Here is a 15,386-nt window from a genome sequence, read left to right as displayed (position 1 = left end):
GATGGGGGAGAAGAAATGTATCTTCTGATTCATTTCCGACGGAGGGGTTGAGAAAAAAGAAAGTGGTCTTACCTTTGAGTTATACATACCTTTGTCGAGTGAGGGTAAGAAGAACCGGCACCAGAGAAACGTTAGAAGAAAGACAAAACCAGGGGAGAAAGGAAGAGATCGAGAGAGAATCGATTGGGAACAAGAAGGAGGGGAAAGAGAAGAGGCCTACGATTTTTTAAGAGGCAAAAACGTGGGCTGCAGCTAAGAAAATAATATTTATACTAAAAATTCTAGGTTACACGATTTTTGTGGAAGTCCGGATAATTTTCAAAATTTCGAAAAGGGCCTTCCTCTAAAAATGTGTTTTCTTAAAAAAAAGACTACTTTTAAACTAATTAAAATTAATTAACTCCTAATCTAATTATACTACAAATTAAATAGTCCTAAACTAATCTAAACACTGAAAATGCAAGGAAGAGCTTAAAATATGTGATTTTATTTTTATTTTCGAATTTAAAACAGTTTCTCAAAAACACTAATAAGAATGAGTTTTTAATATAGTTTTTTGCTAGATCATGCATAAAATAGTATGAATAAAATGCAAAGCTTATGCATGATCACATACCTATGAATAGAGGTCACTTAATGGGGCTTTTCTTCCTATATAGTAAATCAGGGGTGAGTGTTCCATCCACAAAAAACATCTACTAAGCAAACCACCAATCTGATTTAAAGAAAATCAGTCCTAAGCAAAATGGGCGCATTAATCTTTTTCTTTGTTTTTATTAATAATAAAATATTATTATCAGCCCACATGGGTCCCTCATCTGGTAGGGGCCACTTGTGAATGTTACCAAGTTGACGGGGCATCAGAAGTTTGAAACCACTTATGGCATCCCATGCTACAAGGTCAAAGCTAGGTACTCTTTTACCAACCGGCAGGGGCAGAGCTACATATGGGCCAGAGTGGGCAAGTGCCCGCCTTGACATGGAAATCCTCAATAAAAGAGTTTGGATCAAGGTGACAGTGCCCACCCTAAACCTCTCTCTCTTTGTCTCTCTCTCTTTCTGGCAGTTGGTCCATTGTACGCGTACACACACATAAAGTCACACACTTGTGCCCACGCTAATTTGGATATCGGGCTCCACCAGTGGCGGAGCTACGAATTTAAACTAGGGTTGGCACAAATGCACAGTAAAAAAATATGACAATACACTATACTAGCAAGTAAAAAAAGAGTTGAGGAACTACATAGTGTCATATTCATAATTAGGAACATTGGTTGAAACTAAACAACATATTTTCAGTAATAAAGAAAATTATTTATAACTGCAGAGTATCATAATAACATGCATGTATACTCCAAAATTTAACTTTGTTTGATATAAAGATCAAAGAAAATACCTTCCATGAATAATGCAATGTGACTAAGCTCAAGCTTCGATCTTGAAATACATTAAGCAAGATGAGACAAAGGAATACAAACATCCTACCAATAAATAGTCAATTAATTAGTTAATCCTTTAAAAGGACTACAAAAGACATCATAAATGTTTTATAAATAATTAGAACTAGTACAATTCACTCAAAACCAAGAGAAACATAAAACATATTTAATAAATTTTTTCTTTAACCAATTTGTCTTTATCATAAGTTTTTTAAATAACTTCTAAAAAAATCATATATTAATGATTACTATCAAATAATAAGTATTTAATAAGTGAATAAGAACTGAATTAACTTAAACAAATACATGCTAATTGAAACAAAAAGACAAACAAAATGCATGCTAATTAAAAAAACAAATACTTGCTAATTGAAATAAAACTAAAATTCTCATATATGTTAATTAAAACAAAAAAACCTAAAATTCAATTGTTCTAAGTTCTAACCAAAGTCAAGAATTTAAAAAAAGAAATGCATGAAACCCTAAATGCATAATCCAAATTCATGTTATTTAAACAAATGAAAAATTAAAACCCTAATTCTTACATAATCAATATGCAAGGGACTAACTCTCTGGTTTCTCTATAACTTTTAGAAAAGACAACTAGAATTCATCCTTAGTCTGGGCTTCTCTGTAAATGATTTTCAATTTTTCAGTCTTCTTTAGAAAATTAAATTATTTTACATGCTTTATCTATCAAAACTAAATAAATAGAAAGTCAACAAATCTTAATTGTATGCTTGACTGGTTTCGAAGCAAAAGGTTCTAAGTTCTTCAATAAGTTAATACATCTTATTCTCAACCAACGATTACACCATGACACGACTGAATTCACAGGAATGAATTAAAAAAACAGATGTTCATAAAAAAAGAACTCAAAAACTCTATAAAAAATGTAAAAAGAATAAAAAGAAGAAGCGAGATGATGACTCCACTAGGAATCTTAGAATCCTACCTAGAAGATCTAACGGAATGAATGCATGTATTGACGAGAAGTAGATGTCATTTTCAGACAAAGAGAGAGAGGAGGGTGAAACAAGATGGGTGTGTTCAGGCCATCAGGGGCAGAGTCTCGTAGAGGGCGGAACAGGGTGGGTGGGATCAAGAGAAGATCCTCGAGTAGGGCGAAATAGGGTGGGTGGGGTCAGCGGCAAAGACGGAACAAGGTGGGTGGGGTCAGGCCGTTAGGGGCAGAGTCTCGCAGAGAGCGAAAGAGGGGTGCTCGTACCTGGGTGGGCGGGGTCAGGGGCAGAGGTGGGTGGGGTCAAACCATTCAGGTCACCAAGAGCAGAGTCGCAAAGGGGGTGGGTGGGGTCAGCAGAGGTAGAACAGCCTGGTTGGGGTCAGGACTCAGGCTGCGAAGCCTCGCAGGGTAGGGTCAGCGACTTAGCGACCGACCCTCGCAGTCACAGAGAATCTCATGTTAAACCACCACTCGTGGTTGTTTAAGGTGGTTTAACATGAGATTCAACCGTCGGTTTCAAATGGAATTCATTCCAACCACTATGAATAAAAGTAAAAATAGATTTGTACCATCTTCTCCATTCCAAAAAAAGTAGACTTAATAGCATGGAGGATTACTCACAGGGTAAGCACTATGTAATTTACTCATTAACAGAACAACACCTGGTTCAAAACTTGAGAAGAGTATTGGTCTATCTCGAGAATATTCATACACAACCTAAAATGGTGAACAACAATGAGCAGAAGATCAGGCCATTAATACATCCTGACAATATGCACACTAAGATAAGCAAAAACAAGGATTGAAACAGAAACTGCCCACCGTTGAACCCCAAATCCATTTAAGGCCCGTTTGTTTCATGACTTCATAAAAAGGGAAAGGCTTTACATGAGAAAGGGCACAGATTTCTGAAAATCCTTCCTCAGCTTTTTCATAAAATTTCTTTCATATGGAGAGATATATATAGAAGGATTTGCACATGAAAAGAGAGATGGTGGAAAAAAACTGAACCCTACTTATTTAAGCACAGCAGTTTTTCACCCTGATGTTTGGATACTAAAAGGGCCTCAGCTTGTCTGGTAGGAGCAGCTAGTGCATGTCACCTTGCAGGTTCAAAACTCAATGGTATAGTTGTATAACTGGTAGGGGTCTGCTTAACCCCAGCTTGCCTTTAAAAAAAAAGGAAAAATTTATGCCGACTGAACAATTTTCCATGAAAATTGCTTAAAACAAACATGCCGTTGGACTTTTTACACCTAAATTTTTTGCTTCCAAGTTCCAACCATTCTAATCCAAACTCTCTCTTGATCATCAAAATTCAGTTTCAAACTCGGTTCTAGCATAATCCAACCCGTTTGCACCCTTAAAACTAGGGGTGGCAATCGGGTCGGGTTGGCGGGTCGTGTCGCGGGTTGGCGGGTCAGCGTACCTCAACACAAACCCGACCCATTTATTAAACGGGTAACCCAACACGACACGGTTAACCCGTTTAATAAACGGGTCGGGTCGGGTAAACGGGTTGGCGGGTCGTGTCAGAAATTGCCACCCCTACTTAAAACCCATATCCTTATCAGTCTCAGGTCGGGTCACATCGACTCTGTCCACCCTTTTAATATCCACTTTTTTTTCACAGTAAGAACTTTTTCCTATGGTTGTCCTGATTTGCTCATAGAACGACAAAGATGGCTTCTACTGCAGTGGGCTTAGACCCTAAGATTTACTGTGGCCAATTGGCGAAGTTTACTGGAAACCTTGCAACCTTATGCAAACGGACATGGGGGACAACCCGACATGAGCTCCAACCCTGACCATCTGGCTGCTTAGTATGGCAGGCGTAGGCCAGGCTAAGGTCTGAAAGTGTCTACTCCAAAGGCTGGATAGACCTGCAAGCCTAGTCTGGGTCCGACCTGGATCACCCCAGAAACAAGGGTTGAGAAGTGGTCCTCATCCTCCACCAAAAATTTTCTTTTCACCTCAAAATTTTCCTTAATACAAAGCGTTGAAAAGCTGTCACATAGGTACGGCTGCAGACACGGGAACGCATTCATTTTTAAATAGTTTTCAATGTAACTATATAATATATAAGAATGGAGCACAATGCGTGTAAGGATCAGGTGCAATCACATTACACACCAGAACTGTGCCGCTGCACCTGGCTGCCCCTCCTCTCATTGTTGGGCCCCACAGCTGATAGGCTGTACCCAGAGATGGAGAGCAGTCAGGAGCAGCGGCACACTTCTGGTGTGCACCCTCTACACGATTGAAGGTCTAAAATTAGGGTTGCAAATGGATCGGATCTGGGATCATAAAAATACATTGAGAAGTCAGATCGGTTCGGATCCGGGACAGTCAAATCTTGCAAATTTGACTTCCTGAATCCGACCTGTTTGCAACCCTAGCTAGAACTAAGTTTCGGTGTAGCTGTTAATGTGCTTCTAATTAAGGATGTCAATGAATCTGATTTTATTTGATATCTGAGCTGAATGGATCTCTGTTTAATCAGATTCAATGAGCCAATTAAGAACATATTTATTATAAGAGGATTCAGATCTAGTTTTGAAGTTTTGTTACACGAATCCAATGAAAACCCCGATTTAATTGATATCTGAATCCAATTAGGTGTAAAAATTGGAGTCAACATGAGATTTTTTCCATCAGAATCATCATTTCATTAGTTAAATATGGTCTTAACTACATCCGACCTGAATCAGAACCATTTACTTCCTTGAAATTTTATAAAACAGTAGAAATCTAGGGCCTTGCATCAACTTGTTTGCATATGACATGATGCCAAATGGATTCAGATTCAATGAGCCAATTAAGAACATATTTATTATAAGAGGATTCAGATCTAGTTTTGAAGTTTTGTTACACGAATCCAATGAAAACCCCGATTTAATTGATATCTGAATCCAATTAGGTGTAAAAATTGGAGTCAACATGAGATTTTTTCCATCAGAATCATCATTTCATTAGTTAAATATGGTCTTAACTACATCCGACCTGAATCAGAACCATTTACTTCCTTGAAATTTTATAAAACAGTAGAAATCTAGGGCCTTGCATCAACTTGTTTGCATATGACATGATGCCAAATGGATACTGATCTTGTGATCATTTTGACTAGACAGAAAAGGGAACCGAACATAAAAAGAAAAAGACTCCAAAAGTGCTGTCTGGCGTGTTTGTTTTAAGGGTCATATGAAGTGTTAGGAAACTATGTGCTTTGGTAAATGGCAGACCATATTCTTGTGGGTTTTGCATAGAAAGCAACCAACATGAAGCATAGCCATTTGGGTAAAACCAAGCGCTGCCCATTCTTTGCGGTTGAAAAGGCAGCATAGAGTGTAAAGAATGTCATATTTCGGATTAAGAAAATCATATTTTTCAATTCTTAAATTTGTTTATGCTAAAATCATTGAAAAGATCATAAATAAACAAATAAAACATAAAGCATAAATGTACCTGAATCCATTATAGCACTGGTAGATTTTGATGAGTTAAATTTTTCAAAACCTTTATAGATGGTCTTTTCTTCTTCTTTAAACTTAATGAAAGGCACAGTTTTCTTTTTTTATTGAAAGGCAAAAGAACAACCACTATATATAGTTTTGAGGACCATAATTGTAACTACTTTGTAGTGTTATTTTTAATTTAGCTCATCATAAAATAAAAAATTGACATATTAAGATACATAAGGTATCTACATATTATTATAACCATACTCTATAAGCTATCATGTGAAGTTTATAATGTGTAATCAATTACATATGTATGCCAATATGAAATTTCTAACAAAGAAACCATGGGTGTGAACATTTTTGGTAAATGAGAGACTAATCTTTTTTGTGTGTCTCATTAAAAAAGAACATGCAACAACATAGTTAAACATAACAAGTAGGGCAGAAGAGATGTTTCAATTGATAACAGTGACATTTACAACAGAAAAACTACCCATTTTATACCATCTTGGTATCTTTACCAAACTAAGAAGGCGCTTCTTCGTATAAGGTGGATCCCGCCAATGTTGTTAGTATCAATCTCCATCAGCCGATACACATCGTATCAGCAGAAATTTGATACGCTGCAAGCCTGAATCAGCTATTTTGTAATAAATATAAAAATATCAAAAATATTTTTTAATATTTTTTAATATTATTTTAAAATTATTTTTAATGATTTTAACACATATCACGTTATCATTGACATGTAATAATTTTTTATTATTTTTGGGCCGATACAAAACGATTCAGTTGAGTATTTGGTATCGGCAGATACAGCTGAATAGGTGGCCAAACGATTCAGGGACAACATTGGATCCCGCATGAAACTGATGGTCAAGTTCCTAAACTTGGTCGCAGCTCATCTGCGGATTGATCCAACGGGGCTATTTTTTTTATAAGCTATGTCACACGGATAGTCCAATTTATTATCCTGTCGTGTCCTTACATATAATGAACTTATGCAGAAAGTGTCGAGTGTCCTTTCAAGTGTGTCCATGTGACAGTTTTTAAGGCAATTAGCCGAAGAATTCTTAAGGATTTGTGGAATCATAATGGTGGAGTTGATCTTAACTAAAGCTGCCTTAATTAGCAAGCTGGTTTTAAATCACATCAAACCTTCAAGAAAAAACATTGATTAGCATTTCTTGGATTAGTGTGGCTGCCAACATTAAGCTAAAAGAGATGAGGAAGCATTTCTTTAGAAATGAATATGGGTAACACAAACCATTTTCCTTGTTCCATAGTTTTATGCACATTTTTGGATTTCGGACACTTGCTGCCTTCCTTTTTATTGGTTGAAGAGGCACGTTAGGTGTGGTTATGCATGCCTTTAAAATCATCCAAAAACCGGGAGTAGGAGGCTCCAATAGAAGAAGTTTGCACGGGTAGTGCAATCAGCCAGCAAGCATGCATGATCCGAGATTCCCGGCCCCCCCACACAAAATCTTTTAATTCTTGCCAAAAAATACACTAACCTTAATTCGCATTTTTTTTATTTTCATTCTATCTTTTAAAAAAAAAAATGTTTCTAATATGTAAAGTGCATACAAGGGCTTTTCCTTCTTTGCTAGGGGCAATATTGACTTGACATGCAACCATGGTTTGAAACCTGCAGGAGACATCCCTTGCTCAAGGTCGAAGCAGGGTAGAGTATCTAGTGTGCAGGAGACCTCAAGGGTTTTACGAACCAAGGCATGATAATGTACAGCCAGCGACCAAGCTTTTTCCCCTTGGCCTAGGCAAAAAATTTGAAAAAAAAAACACTAGATGTGAGTGAATTACCCAATTTGATTTTTTTTTCTCTAAAAATGGAGGAGCAAGAATGACAGTGCACATGGAATTACCATTAATACCACATAATTAAACTTCTTAATCTCTAAAACTGATAATCAAAGAGAAGCATCTTTTTTATTAATATCTAATAGTCTGTACCTAAAGTCGATAAAATGCATTTCTTACTCCTTATAAACCGAGAAACAGATATCTTGTCTCTTCGGAATGATTCTTCATCATTATCCATCTTAATGACAATTCAATCTCTTTGGATAGAGACGTTTCTTGAGCTGATATCATTGGAAATAACAGTTCATTATTTTCTACGCAATCTCTAAATTACCTTGGTTATATCAGTAAGATAACTGCTATTGGTTTATTGGATCAGTTGATAAAGCGCGTTGGGAAGTGATGAAATTTCAAGATGCTCTGTGTTGTAGCAGAGAAGAGAGCCGTCTTTGCAGGAAGAAGAGGAAGCCAAGACCTATGAAAGCAGAGGAAAGAAAGAAGAGCAGAGATTTATACGTCTCTATTTATATATTACAGAATGAAGAAGGAACACCACAAGCTTCCAAGGTTGACCAACAAGAGCAACAAAGAGTTCCCACATGGAATGAGGTGAATCCATGCTCTTCCATCCAACTCCTCTGTTTTGTTCCTTCTGTTTCTCATTCATTTTCCTTCCAAACAGGATACTTCTAGCTTTTCATTTTTCTTTGGATTCATGTTTCATATGAAATATTATAAAGCAGGCTGTGGAGGAGTTGAAGTCTATCAGTAAGATTGCAGGACCAACAGCATTGGCAGCATTTATTCTGTATTTGAGAGCCATGATCTCTACACTATTTCTTGGGCACTTGGGAGATTTAGAGCTTGCTGCTGGTTCTCTTGCTATTGGTTTTGCAAACATCACAGGGTACTCCATCATAACAGGCCTCTCAATGGGAATGGAGCCCATTTGTGGTCAAGCATTTGGTGCTAAAAGGTGGAGCCTTCTAGGCCTCACCCTGCAAAGAACAGTGTTGGTCCTTCTTTCTGCTTGTTTACCTATTACATTACTATGGCTGAAGATGGAGACACTCCTCCTTTGGATGGGCCAAGATTCAAAAATTACATCCATGGCATCAAAATACTTGGTCCTCTTATTGCCTGACCTCTTTGCTCAGGCATTCTTCCATCCCCTAAGAATCTATCTGAGGTCCCAGAGCATAACTCTGCCTCTTGCTACCTGTGCTGCATTAGCCCTTGCTTTTCACATACCCATCAACCTTTTCCTAGTTAATCTCTTAAATTGGGGTATCAAGGGTGTGGCACTAGCAACTGTGTGGACAAACTACAACCTCATCATCTTCCTGCTTCTGTACTTGTGCCTATCAGGAACACACAAGAAGACATTCAAGGGTTTTTCTTCAGATTGCCTTAGAGGCTGGAAGCCCCTGCTCAAACTGTCCATCCCTAGCTGCTTCTCTGTCTGCTTGGAGTGGTGGTGGTATGAACTTATGACAATTCTATGTGGATTACTCAAGGACCCAAAACCAAAGGTGGCTGCAATGGGTATTCTCATTCAAACTACATCCCTTCTTTATATCCTTCCATCTTCATTCAGCTTTGGGGTCTCCACTAGGGTAGGGAATGAGTTGGGTGCAGCTTTTCCTGCAAGAGCAAGCAAGGCGATGACAGTAGCTGTTTTTACTTCTGCCATGATGGGTTTCTTCTCTTTGGCGTTTTCTGCTAGTGTGAGGTCCACCTGGGGCAAAATGTTCACTGCAGACAGTGAAATTCTGGCACTGACTTGCAGCGTACTGCCCATCATTGGTCTCTGTGAACTATTCAATTGTCCACAAACAGCAGGTTGTGGGGTGCTGAGAGGGTGTGCCAGGCCTCTTCTAGGAGCCAGCATAAATTTTGCATCTTTTTACCTCTTGGGAATGCCTGTTGCTATATGGTTAGCATTTCCTTTCAAGCTGGGGTTCCCTGGTTTATGGCTGGGACTCTTAACAGCAGAGACTTTCTGTCTGGTCCTCGTTTCATTAGTGCTAGCTAGAACAGACTGGTCTCTTCAAGCTGATAGAGCTACCACACTAACAGCAAGCACAGATGAGGACACTGTCATTGATGGTGATGAGTTTGATGATGATAAGTATCACGGAGGACTGGTTGATCATGATGATGACCACAACAAGCTGATTAGAGAAGATTTTGAAGGGAGGACTGCGGAGTGTTAATGATCTAAAGGAGGATTTGCTAAAACATGACGAGTTTCAGTGATAACTTTTCTCTTATTTGTTCTGGTTAGCCAGCCGTGTGTATTACTTGAAATCATTTTCTTGTTTTCTCTTCTTTCTTTTTTTTAAATTAAAGTAAAGCAAACCGTTGTGTTGAAACCATGACGTGCAAAACTATATGTATTTCGGCGGCGTCGCGTGAGATTAATGGTTTTATAGAATAATAGCCCTTCAGTAGCAAACCAAAAGAAACATCTTATGTCCCCTGAATCTGTATAATGCCGGTCTTTGTGAAATTGACCGAGAGAGAGAGAGAGAGAGAGAGAGATGATCCTATAATGATGGTAAAGTGTTGCATGTATGTTGCTTTTTGTGATGAAGAAAATGGTTTTGATGTTATTTAGTGGCTGCATGTATGTTGTATAACCTTGTTTGCAAGGTTATGGCTGAGGTTACGGGGCATTATCTCCAAGTTATGGTGAAGTTAATTCCAATCTTCTATGGTTGCTTATATAATAATACAAGAAATTGAGCTCTAAGAGAAGATTGTGAAAATGAGAAGCTATCCAGTGTTCGGGCCTAAATGAATGCAGGATCTTCCTCCTACATGCTCAATCCTACCAAATCAGAGGTGATGAACCTAAAGAGGAATGGAATTGAGTTCAAGCAAATCCCTCTCCCCGTTTAGCAGTGGTACCTCGGTTAGCCCCAGTACAATATAGTTGTAGCGGATTCGTAATGAACACAGAGATACCACTATTGGAATGCTGATTGTGTTCCTAATTTGATTAGGGTGTGAGCATTGAAGGTGGGGCATGTGCGTCGGAATCAAACCTCCATCTGTGTGTCACCACATGTGCTATCTTTAAGTTATTATAGACCCTTCTTCTCTGTAGCATATCTTCTAATTCTCTCTAGCGAGCTCTCTCCTTTTCTTTGTATTTTTCTCATAGGGTACACTAACTTGGTAGGCATTGGAATCCAAAGTGAGATTCATTTGCCATATTTGGATCCAATATCTAGATTAAACAGCTTCCACTTGACCATAAGAGTGAACAAATATATTATATCACAATTGGTGCATGTATATAGCAAAAACATGCACCAAGTGACCTTAAACAATTTCAAGGGTTACATCAACATTTAAGTATAATGTTTTTCTCACATGCTAAGAGTTATTTTCTCACATAGACACATAGACATGTTTTTTCATCATCAGATGAATCAAGATTTATTCCCGTATATAGTATGGGTTTAGCCATGACATCATGAGGTTTTACATACACTAGTTAAATTTTTCTTTCATGCTCTATCATGAGGGTATTCACAAATTAAGTTGATTTGTCATTATGATCCTTTCATGTACTCATTTTACATAACTTGCATGTATGTTGCTTTTTGTGATGATGAAAATGGTTTTGATGTTATTTAGTGGCTGCATGTATGTTGTATAACCTTGTTTGCAAGGTTATGGCTGAGGTTACGGGGCATTATCTCCAAGTTATGGTGAAGTTAATTCCAATCTTCTATGGTTGCTTATATAATAATACAAGAAATTGAGCTCTAAGAGAAGATTGTGAAAATGAGAAGCTATCCAGTGTTCGGGCCTAAATGAATGCAGGATCTTCCTCCTACATGCTCAATCCTACCAAATCAGAGGTGATGAACCTAAAGAGGAATGGAATTGAGTTCAAGCAAATCCCTCTCCCCGTTTAGCAGTGGTACCTCGGTTAGCCCCAGTACAATATAGTTGTAGCGGATTCGTAATGAACACAGAGATACCACTATTGGAATGCTGATTGTGTTCCTAATTTGATTAGGGTGTGAGCATTGAAGGTGGGGCATGTGCGTCGGAATCAAACCTCCATCTGTGTGTCACCACATGTGCTATCTTTAAGTTATTATAGACCCTTCTTCTCTGTAGCATATCTTCTAATTCTCTCTAGCGAGCTCTCTCCTTTTCTTTGTATTTTTCTCATAGGGTTCACTACCTTGGTAGTCATTGGAATCCAAAGTGAGATTCATTTGCCATATTTGGATCCAATATCTAGATTAAACAGCTTCCACTTGACCATAAGAGTGAACAAATATATTATATCACAATTGGTGCATGTATATAGCAAAAACATGCACCAAGTGACCTTAAACAATTTCAAGGGTTACATCAACATTTAAGTATAATGTTTTTTCTCACATGCTAAGAGTTATTTTCTCACATAGACACATAGACATGTTTTTTCATCATCAGATGAATCAAGATTTATTCCCGTATATAGTATGGGTTTAGCCATGACATCATGAGGTTTTACATACACTAGTTAAATTTTTCTTTCATGCTCTATCATGAGGGTATTCACAGATTAAGTTGATTTGTCATTATGATCCTTTCATGCACTCATTTTACATAACTATATAGGTTTCACATCATGTCAAAAATTTCAATCATAACCCTTAATGTGTAAAAACATGTACAAAATTTATTTTCGTTTACTTTCATTGCATTCTTAACTATGTAGTTTATGCTCTCAAGAAAATAGATATGTATCATTTTGGTAAATTATTTTTCACTTATATCATATTGAGGGTCTCACTTTCTTAGATTGTCATGGGGTTCATATTACTCTTTCATGAGCATGTCATAATAATCTTACACAAAATTCTCATGCACACTAGTGGAGTACTATGGATTTGTATCGTCCTATGAATTCATAAAAATTTAACATCACATGGATTCATAAAAATTGATTTGTTAAATATGATTAATGCTTTCACTTTTCAAGAATTCATCGTAGACTATACTCTCATTATCTATGTGAGTCAATTTCACATGCAACATGCTTAAATTCTTATCAGGTTAAACAGTATCATATTGTTTCAATATATCCAAATCCAATATAGTCATAAATATGATTATAAAATGACCATGTTGCATTTCATGCATAAAACTTAAAGTATTAAAAAATTTATTTATGCATTCATACAAACAATTATGATAAATATCTACATACATGTGCAAATTACAATTCAGCTCCCACTTTTTCTACACATTGGAATGTCACATTTTCCCTCCATCTTGTGCCATCAGATGGTTAGTAGAGGTGGTCAACCTCTACTAACCATGATTATCTTTACATGGTTAGTAGAGGTGGCCAACCTCCATTAATCACATGAGTATTTGGTAAGGACATCATGGCCACCAACCCTCCAAACATCTCTATCTTAGAAGGAATGCATGGTCCTTTTATAACCACCCAAGGGTTGGCTATCCGATAGTTAGTTCAATACCAATTGTTCATATTACTTGCCAACAGTAGGTTCTTTGTCGTATTGTTCATCAGTCCATTGATGCAAGTTATTCATGTCAACATCTATATTGATAGTAATTTTCAAGCATATTCATGCTTAAAATCAGTATTAGTGGACCCTTATCTGAATTCAAATAAAAAGTTCAATCACATTGCATAAAATTTACATCAATAAGCTTCAAATATATCAAACCAAACTTATTTAATCAATTCTTAAAATATGGCAAATGCTCTCACTTTTCATGTGCATTATGAAAAGCATAAGCATGTTCTTTATTAAAAATGCAATCAGAGTTATTTACTTTTACTTCTGAAGTGAATCATAACCTGGTCACTACGTGATCATATCAGCTTTGGATCAATGTATCCAAATCCAATCATTACATTTTGTTATCCAAAATCATAAACAAAAGTTATGCATTAAGCATTCAAAGCATGTCAAAAAATATTCAATCATGCATTCATCCAAATTATTCGTTCAAGGAGCATTCAATCATAATTATACTCACTTTTTATGTGTATCATGAGAAACTTGATATATTTCTTTCTAGACATGCATATTCAGAGTGATGCTCGAATTTCACAAAGTGATTCACTACATCATCATTTCACTTCGGATCTATATATCCAAATTCAATTTTTGTTCAAACACACTATTACAAGCTATACAATATTCAAAATATGCAAAAACCATGCAATCATGTTATTAAGCAATTAGCTCGTTTTAAAAGCATTCTAAGTGGAAAGAATGATACTTCTACTTTTATGATAGTTGATATGATTCAAAAGATCATCTTAGAATGTAATCATGTCATTCACTTTTCATCTTAATTTTAAAGCCTTGATGTTTAATTTAATTTGGACTTATACTATGTGGACCATTTCAAAAATTTGATCTTAATGGGATGATCAAGATCTACAAAAGATAAAATTAAGATAATCATGTTTGGTCTTAAACAAAAAGTCAATGCATCTTCCATGTCATAACTTGATATAGTTCTTAAATCAATCAACATGTTTATTTTCAATATTTCATTAAGTTGTTGAAATGAACCTGGATCCTATTCTTTATTTTGGATTCAATACACTCCATGTTCACGAATAAGACAATTTCAAGAGCTATTTGACATGGAATTATATATATATATATATATATATATATATATATATATATATATATATATATATATATATATATATCAGTGAGAGTATGTCTCATTGATCATATTTATCAATTATCATGCTCTTATGACTATCTTAGTCAAAAAATTGTGTCACTTCACAAATTTTTAATGGCAAAAGACATGCACAATGAAAAATTAATCAACCTTGTGCAACACATGTATCATTAAACATTTATATATCATGATAAGTATGTCTTGTAACAATACTATATGTATTATCATACCTATCAAGAACTTTATATAAAGATCGTATTATACATACATCAACATGTGTGCAATTTAAAGTAAACACCAAGTTATGGTCAGTATGCATTCAAGTTCAATCATAGATCTATATTCGGATTCATTGTATTCAGGGTAGATATCCAACTCTAACAATAATTAAATTCACAATAAGTCATAATTAATTACTAACTTTATGGGTACATCACTGACATTCTCTCACTTGCCTGTAAAGGTATATAAACTTACTCTCACTTTTTGAAAAAATTGTAATATATAGTATTAAATAACTGAAAATCATGTGAAATCATGAAAACACCAGAGGAAGAGGTCGACATCGATGGCAATGCAGGGGACATTCAAGTCTGCCTAGATCGAAGGGGCAAAATAGAAGTAAGAAGAAAGTGGTTGATGAAACAGGAGGAAGGTCACCGGCGATGAAATGATGGCCACCCAGATAGAAAAATAGATTGTTGATGAAATTGTGATTACTCAAGAGGAAAAAAAAAATCTCACATTGTCTCTATTTTAGATAAGCCCCTCACTGTGATTTATGTTTTTTTTCATCTTTCTATCTGATTTTTTTTTGGTATTCTCTCTCTGAGAGCCGCCGAAAGGGGAAACAAAAAATGAGAGGTTGGTTGGGCCTCTCAGTTAGGGTTTTGATTTGGTTACCAACAATTTAGGGAACCAAAACAAAATCGCTAATCACTCGCAATTCTAGAAAAAAAATATAAATTAACATGCAGCTAAAAAAAATGCACTAACCCT

General features: G+C 36.3%; 1 protein-coding gene across 1 annotated transcript; it reads left to right on the top strand.

Moving 5' to 3' along the window:
• Nucleotides 1–4,490: 4,490 nt before the first annotated feature.
• LOC149851240 (protein DETOXIFICATION 49-like) lies at nt 4,491–9,904 on the top strand. The gene is made up of 4 exons (XM_090008068.1): nt 4,491–4,644; nt 5,460–5,491; nt 8,262–8,297; nt 8,432–9,904. The coding sequence occupies exons 1-4, from the start codon at nt 4,491–4,493 to the stop codon at nt 9,902–9,904; spliced, it is 1,695 nt and encodes a 564-aa protein (XP_089864194.1).
• The last annotated feature ends 5,482 nt before the right edge of the window (nt 9,905–15,386 follow it).

This window comes from Nuphar pumila, chromosome 1 (genome assembly GCF_984573655.1).
Source record: "Nuphar pumila chromosome 1, dmNupPumi1.hap1.1, whole genome shotgun sequence".
In the NCBI taxonomy this organism is placed as follows: domain Eukaryota; kingdom Viridiplantae; phylum Streptophyta; class Magnoliopsida; order Nymphaeales; family Nymphaeaceae; genus Nuphar; species Nuphar pumila.
This window is presented reverse-complemented; position numbering and strand designations above follow the sequence as displayed.

Bases quoted from the DNA above. Each gene is read 5' to 3' on its own strand.
- LOC149851240 (XM_090008068.1), top strand. From the start codon at position 4,491: ATGGAGCACAATGCGTGTAAGGATCAGGTGCAATCACATTACACACCA. The intron at 5,492-8,261 runs ATGCCAAATGGA...TCCAAGGTTGAC, and splicing joins ACTTGTTTGCATATGACATG to CAACAAGAGCAACAAAGAGT. The intron at 8,298-8,431 runs GTGAATCCATGC...ATTATAAAGCAG, and splicing joins GAGTTCCCACATGGAATGAG to GCTGTGGAGGAGTTGAAGTC.